The sequence below is a fragment of the Gadus macrocephalus genome, chromosome 2 (genome assembly GCF_031168955.1).
Source record: "Gadus macrocephalus chromosome 2, ASM3116895v1".
NCBI lineage: Eukaryota > Metazoa > Chordata > Actinopteri > Gadiformes > Gadidae > Gadus > Gadus macrocephalus.
In genome coordinates this window covers 19,619,793-19,627,260 of record NC_082383.1, presented here as the reverse complement: position 1 = coordinate 19,627,260, position 7,468 = coordinate 19,619,793, and the positions used below count along the sequence as shown (strand labels likewise).

Genomic DNA, 7,468 nt, shown 5'->3' with positions numbered 1-7,468 from the left:
GTGGCCCCTCCGGCTGTGTGTGAATCTTCTTCTCTGTTTCCTTTGCTTCATGAAGGTTTGAAACCCTTCCACAGGATCACAGCTGAGCGGTCACACTAACGAGTGACGAAGAAGACGAAGCGGAAGAGAGGGGCTTCCTCTGGCTGAGCGGAGACTCCGTGACTGCAGAGTTGGAGGAGCCGTGTGGAGCCACGGATAAAGATCTTTAGAGAGAGAGAGAGAGAGGGTGCCACCGATCCGAGGCCCCTTCCCCGGGTCTCCAAGCCAAGACCCTCTCTGTCTCTGCCCGGAGAGTCTCAGTCTCTCTCCGGACCCCCACGTCTCTCACATGAAACCGTGGAGACGCCAACCAGGAGATTGAAAACATGTTCCTCCAGAACTCACTGCCAGTAAGTGGAAGATTAGAACGTTTCTGAAGTGGTTCTTTCTTTGGTTGTTGAATTTGGTTCAAGATTCAGTTTCCATGGAAGCGTCGTCTTAGGTTGACGGCACGTTAAACATCTAAATGTGTTTTCTAGAGTCCTTGAGAAAGAGTAGGAGAAGGAACTAAAGCATGAACCAGATGGAGAAACAATGTTATAATGGTGGTGGTGGTGGTGGTGGGGCGGGGGTGGGCAGGACATCTGTGTATCAGATGGTGAGGAAACGTAGACGCCATATCTCAAACGATGACATCATATCCCAAACGGTGATGACGGCGCTGATTCCCACAGTGAGTTGTCTGGCTAGCCGCCGGACGGCCGGGCTGCTAACCGAGGGGTTAGCAGACATGCTAATCCAATTAAGCCTCGTCAACAGGATTATTTATAAACTCCAACAAGACACACGTAGCCCGCGAGCTAGGAAGCCCCGATGCTACGTTAGCATCAACTGGTGTGCATCAATGAGGTCCAGTCTCACTGGATGGAAGATGTACCATCATGTTTAAACAAAGATTTATATAAATGTTTATATGAAATATGCATGATCAATAATTTGATTATTATTATCTATATTTAGATAGAAAGACTGAATTATAAACTGAGTCCTCACATATCCCTAGGAGGCTAGTGAAGAGCTAGTAGACAGAGGGTAAGCCAGGAGTGTTAGGATGTAGCCTAGTTACTCTGTTGTCTGTAGCAGCCTAGACGAAGGTATCTGTTTGTTGCCCTCTTTGTTGGAGCAAAGCAGCTCCATGTGTTTGTGGAGTCACAAAGGCTTTCATTCCAGTTGGTTTTGTGCTTTTGTGGTTCTCTTCAAAAGCGTCTAGTTTCACTTTTGTTAGGACCAAACTTGCTCGAGGATACCTACAGATATTCTGCAGACATTGGGGAATCGGACCTGGAACCTTTCGGCTGGGATTTGATCACGCTAAAGCTAGTGCTGTGTGAAGGAACAGAAAGGGCTTTCTATTTATATCTGTGGTGGTAGAATGAAGAGAGAGAGAGAGAGAGAGAGAGAGAGAGAGAGAGAGAGAGAGAGAGAGAGAGAGAGAGAGAGAGAGAGAGAGAGAGAGAGAGAGAGAGAGAGAGAGAGAGAGAGAGAGAGAGAGAGTCTCTGACACAGAAACAGAGCAGGAACGTAAACAGTGCTGCCGACTCCATGCGGACACACAGACATACAGAATGTACCCACTGTGCCCTCCGACATCCTGCTCTGGGGTGGCCGGAGAGGGGAGCTGGCTGGCTGGGTGAGGAGGCGTGAGGAGGGAGGGGGGTGTGGGGTGAGAGGAGGGTAGAGGAGGGAGCAGAGTTGGCACTCGCTGCATGGAGAATGAATTATGTGCACATTCTTAGGCCACTGGACAACACATTTCCTGCCTTCCTCTCCATGCTGCTCATTTAACACGTTTTAACTTTACTCTCTGTCTCTCTCCCTCCCTCTCTCTCTCTCTCTCTGTCTGTCTGTCTGTCTGTCTGTCTGTCTGTCTGTCTGTCTGTCTGTCTGTCTGTCTGTCTGTCTGTCTCTCTGTCTCTCTGTCTCTCTCTCTCTCTCTCCTCTCTCTCTCTCTCTCTCTCTCTGTCTGTCTGTCTGTCTGTCTGTCTGTCTGTCTGTCTGTCTGTCTGTCTGTCTGTCTGTCTGTCTGTCTGTCTGTCTGTCTGTCTGTCTGTCTGTCTCTCTCTCTCTGTCTGTCTGTCTGTCTGTCTGTCTGTCTGTCTGTCTGTCTCTCTGTCTCTCTGTCTCTCTCTCTCTCTCTCTCTCTGTCTGTCTGTCTCTCTGTCTCTCTGTCTCTCTCTCTCTCTCTCTCTCTCTCTCTCTGTCTGTCTGTCTGTCTGTCTGTCTGTCTGTCTGTCTGTCTGTCTGTCTGTCTCTCTCTCTCTCTCTCTCTCTCTCTCTCTCTCTCTCTCTCTCTCTCTCTCTCTCACTCTCTCTCTCTCTCTCTCCAAAGGAGATGGAGAGTCCCTCAACTCATTCTCAGGATAACGGCGTCCAATGGGGTCGGTTGTAAAGCACATCAAGGAACCTTCTGGAAAAAAAACTGCCCGCTGAACGGAGGTTCCCACAGGAGACATCGACGGAGGGACGTTACGCCCCCGTGACGCCACCATGAGCATGGCGAAGATCCCGGGCTTCAAGGGCCTAGCGTTGGGCTCCCAGAGCCGGCGCAACTTCAAGAGCGACCTCTCCGTGGACATGATAAGCCCGCCGCTCGCCGACTTCCGGCACACCATGCACGTGGGCCGGGGCGGGGAGGTGTTCGGGGACACCTCCTTCCTCAGTAACCACGGCGGCCGCAGGGAGGAGCCCGCGGGGAGCCCCGACTCCGCCACCGGATTCTTCACCCGCACGTTCCGCCACGTCCGCCGGAACCCGGAGCCGCGGCTGCGGGGGGGCTCCCGGGAGCTGTCCTCGCCGCCGCCGCCGTCCATCTCGCCCATCATCAAGAACGCCGTCTCGCTGCCCCAGCTGAACCTGGACCTGCACAACGGCGGCCTGCAGAGGGCGCTGTTCCCCAGCTCGGCCAGCTCTAACGAGGGCTACTACCGCTATGGTGGGTGGAGGCGAGGGGAGGGGCCTGGGGAGGGCTGAGCGGCGGGCTGCGCCTCACTTTACTGTTGCCGGGCAACCGTGGAATGTCTCTGTCTGAAAGTGAACTGACCCCGCCGGCTCACAGAGTATAGCGCGTACCATTAAGGCACATTCCTAATCGCCGGACGCAGGGTTCGATTCCTGCCCGTGGCCCTTTGCTGCTTGTCCTCACTTTCCTGGCTATCTCACTCTTTCATAAAGCATAAAAATGCAAACAAAAATAAGGCAAGAGCATTGAGCAGAACTCTTGGCTCACGTTGGTAACCAACGGCAGCTCCCGACTGTTGGAACCAGTCGACCGGGGTCGGTGTCTCTCATGCCCTGAGGGGGACTTTGGATGGCAGAGAGCAGGCAGACATAAACCTTGGGACTAATAAACATATACATTCAGCCAGAAGAGAGAAACAATACTTTATATACTAACGCTCCATTACAAAATTTCCCTTTGGAACAGATGCATCGTCGACTGCAGTCCAGACAGCTAACCGTTGCTTTAGAGCAGGGGTTTTCAAAGTGTGAGAGAAAAATTCAGCTGAGCCCCCCCCCCCCCCCCAAAAGTTCTAAATACCTGTGTTTTGAAAGCTTCTCTGATCATAATTATAAAACATTTGAAACAAATTTTTTAAACATTTGAAACATATTTTTTAAACATATCTTTTAAACATATTTCTGAAACATTACAACATCTTTGTGCATTTTTAAACACATTTCTTTCTAAGCATGTTTTAGCTTAACCTTTTTTAAATACATTTGAACATCTTAATCTGTGTAAACTGCCAGTCGAATCAGATCTGCCTTTTCAGTCCAGAGATTCGACTATTCGGCGGGGTTTGTTTACCGGCGTTGCTATGGTGACCTAAATTATTATAAGCAACTGAAAACGATGCCGGTTTGAAACTAAAACTGATTCTGAAAAAAGTATAAATGCTATCAAAAATCCGTTTCTATAGTATTGAAGACACAAGTGTGTAGATTTGTTTAATGTTTTGAACGATGGTAAACGGTTGAAAAAGGAATGAGTTACGATGTCTAGAAGTAGGTGTATCAGAATGGGCTGACGTCTTCAATGAAAACAGCTGAAAACGAAGAGGGATGAAACTAAAACTGTGATTCTGAAGAAATTTTAAATGATATCGAAATTCTGTTTCGATATTATTGAAGATACAAGTGTGTAGATTTTTTAAATGGTTTGCACGAAGATAAACGGTTGAAAATTGATTTAGTTATGTTACTTCTACAGTTGAAGTACGACTGATGATTTGAATCATCGACTTTCAGGGTTTTTTACGGGTTAATTTTTTTCTCACGTCGCGCCCCCCAGTTTGAAAACCACTGCTTTAGAGCACCCATAATGGCCACCGCTATAAAATACGTGTGTGTGTGTGTGTGTGTGTGTGTGTGTGTGTGTGTGTGTGTGTGTGTGTGTGTGTGTGTGTGTGTGTGTGTGTGTGTGTGTGTGTGTGTGTGTGTGTGTGTGTGTGTGTGCGTGTGTGGCTGTGGCTGTGGCTGTGGCTGTGGCTGTGTGTGTGTAGTTGCATTGTTGCATTGAACCCAACATTAACTGAGCTGACTGAGACATGAATCCACGATTTTCCTCGCCCTCCAGGTTTCTCCCCAGGGGGTCCTTCTCAGAAAGGTCAAAGGACCGAATAACTGAGGTTGGAATTTAGTCCTCCAGACTTGGACATGGAATGTAATATAAATTGCTGTATTTACAGTAGACTCTGAATAACATTACTTTTGATTGTCTCTCGATTATCAATAGACATTCAGACAATTTTCACTTTAGTGTGATAGGTTTTGTGATAATGTGTACGATTTTCAACCTATAGTTTGTTGATATGCAACTGATGGTTTATCGACAGACCAAAGCACTTAACACACAAGGCCGGTTTAGCAACAAGTTGAGGACATAGGTGGATACCATCTCTGGAATCTCAAATTTGTCCTTGTTTAAGATATATGATGGATGATGATGTAAAATGGGTTCATCCGCCTGCTGTCTGGGTGTCCCCTCAGTCTCCCCAGCATTACCTGAGAACTGCATACGACCTCACACACGTGCAATCACATGCGCAGTTACACACACTTGCATGCAACACTTGTGAAAGAGGACTTCTTTGACACCGTTGTGTCTGTTTGTGTGTTACTTTGACTGGGCTGTACCGCCCCCCCCCCCCCCCCACCCCCCCCACCCAATCAGTGGATGTTTGTGTCTGGACACAAATATCCATATGTGTGTGGGCGAAGGTGTGTACGCATTTGTGTGTGTGTGTGTGTGTGTGTGTGTGTGTGTGTGTGTGTGTGTGTGTGTGTGTGTGTGTGTGTGTGTGTGTGTGTGTGTGTGTGTGTGTGTGTGTGTGTGTGTGTGTGTGTGTGTGTGTGTGTGTGTGTTGTGTAAAAGCTGTATAAATACTCTATACTGAAAATGGCGGAGTGGAGTTCACCAGGCTGTGGCTTGAGTAGCTGCTGCCCAACAGATACAGAGGAACCAGATCAGTGGTCACTAACTTTAGCTGGAGACTGGGGGAAACCAAAATATACCAATATACACTACCACAGTATCTGTGCGTAAACACTGGTGAACTTTTCTTTGACCTTGTCAAGAAAAGTTTATCTGCGCTGAGGTACTGTTTTGATTTTCATATTGTGCCTGCTAACAACAAGATGACCTTCCTCAGTAACTTGCTATGTCCTTACACTGGTTAAACTGTGCATTCAGCGGTGGCTTTACTGCTCTTTTCAGGCCGGTTTTAGAATATGAAAAAAGTGCAGTGCCGTCATGGCACCGCGGAATGTGTGTGGGTTTGAAGAGAGGGAAAACTCGTGTGGCAGCTGCTGCCTCGTAGCAGAGGTTGAACAAACTGCATGTTGCTTATGATTACTTTTGTACTATCAGAATAAATGACAACATGGGAGGCCTGAAATGATTTAGTTTACATATTTATTATTTATTATTATTGTTTATAGATCAAATCTGACAAATATCTGACTTCCTCTGCTCTCTCTATCTCTCTCTCAGGTCTGCAGTCCGGCTTCGTCACTCTCCCTCGTCTCTCCAGACTGGACAGAGAGTTTCCGGAAGGAAACATCCGGAAGAGCTCCTTAGCGGACAGCGGCGGCCAGGCCACTCCCACGCTCTCTGACTCCTTGACCGATTTCACCGACTTCACCTTCGACCTCGGCCCTTCCCTAATGAGCGAGATCCTGAGTTTGATCGACAGTCCCAGGGGCCTATCGGGTGGCGGCCTGGAGGCCGAGGGGCGAGGGGATGAGGAGGAGGAGAAGGAGGAGGAGGAGGAAGAGGAGGATGACCGCTCCTCCTCCGTCCTGCAGATGACGCTGGAGAGCCCCCCCAGCTCCCTCACCCCCACCTCCACCAGGGGGAGCTCCCGAACCTCCGTCTGGACGGAGCGAGGGGAGGCGGCGGCGGGCAGCGGCGGCGATCCCGCGAGAACGCCGCCAGACGCGTCCTGCCGCTCCCCTCAGGGGGCGGAGCCGGCCATGGAGGCGGAGCGTTTCCAGCGGGCGTCCAGTGTGCTGTCCCGCCACTACGGGGGCGGGTCCTTCAGTCACCGGGACGATGCCTCGCCGCCGCCCCACGGACTCCGTACCGCTGTGTCGTTCTCCGGACGCCGGTCCACGCCACGCGCCGGCGGCGAGGACGACGAGATTAAACTGTAGGAGCTGAGGCATACAGCCGAAGGCCGTGCGGTCATGCGGCCTGCAGGGCAACGACCCGATGGGTTGGTCAGCCGGACCGCGGGTTCACCACACGGTCCAAACACATGAACGTTTGTTGGAAAACGTGGACAAAGTCTTCAGACAGTCTCGACAAGAGGGATGAAGTCGTCGTCCTCAGAACCACCGGCCCTGTGAGGAGATGTATGTGTCGTGTTGTTTACCTTCTAACACTTAAGAGGTCATCGGCGTGCCGCTCACTCTGCACTGCGCAGGGGTTTGACCGACTTTATTGATGACCTTTAAACCGAACTGATCGAAACATCCACAGAGCACCTAACAGACAAACCTATGTAAGAATAACACGTTAACTCGACAGTGGAATAATACCTACCTTGGTAAACCATCTCAAATATAGCTAAAGAACTTGCGTAATACAGCATTATTGACCTACCAGCAACTATGAGATTGTGAAATGATGGTATTTGATAAAATATAAGCCACAATTCTGTATGATGTCAACCTTGTTTTAATAAAAATATCTATGTATATATATATTTGTGATGGCTTGGAGACATACTAACTGCCATGAATCCTGAGGCGTAAAGGTGCGTTCACACCAAAAGACACATTTGTCGGCCGTTCGCGTTGTCGCCCAAATTTTGTCGCGTGGCAAATCATAAACTGTCGCTGTGCAAGTTTTGTCATGCGAATTTGCTGCGGTTCAACCCGGAATGCACCGCAGGGAACGGTTGGTCGGTTGAACGCTGATTGGCTG

At 49.4% G+C, this 7,468-nt stretch overlaps 1 protein-coding gene across 1 annotated transcript; it reads left to right on the top strand.

The window, feature by feature from the left end:
* The first annotated feature begins 6 nt into the window (after positions 1-6).
* Positions 7-7,243, top strand: cdc42ep1b (CDC42 effector protein (Rho GTPase binding) 1b). The gene is made up of 3 exons (XM_060044493.1): positions 7-389; positions 2,369-2,971; positions 6,032-7,243. Exons 2-3 carry the CDS (start codon positions 2,527-2,529, stop codon positions 6,691-6,693), a joined length of 1,107 nt encoding a protein of 368 aa, XP_059900476.1. The 5' UTR covers positions 7-389; positions 2,369-2,526; the 3' UTR covers positions 6,694-7,243.
* Positions 7,244-7,468: the final 225 nt, after the last annotated feature.

Bases quoted from the DNA above. Each gene is read 5' to 3' on its own strand.
- cdc42ep1b (XM_060044493.1), top strand. From the start codon at position 2,527: ATGAGCATGGCGAAGATCCCGGGCTTCAAGGGCCTAGCGTTGGGCTCC. The intron at 2,972-6,031 runs GTGGGTGGAGGC...TCTCTCTCTCAG, and splicing joins CGAGGGCTACTACCGCTATG to GTCTGCAGTCCGGCTTCGTC.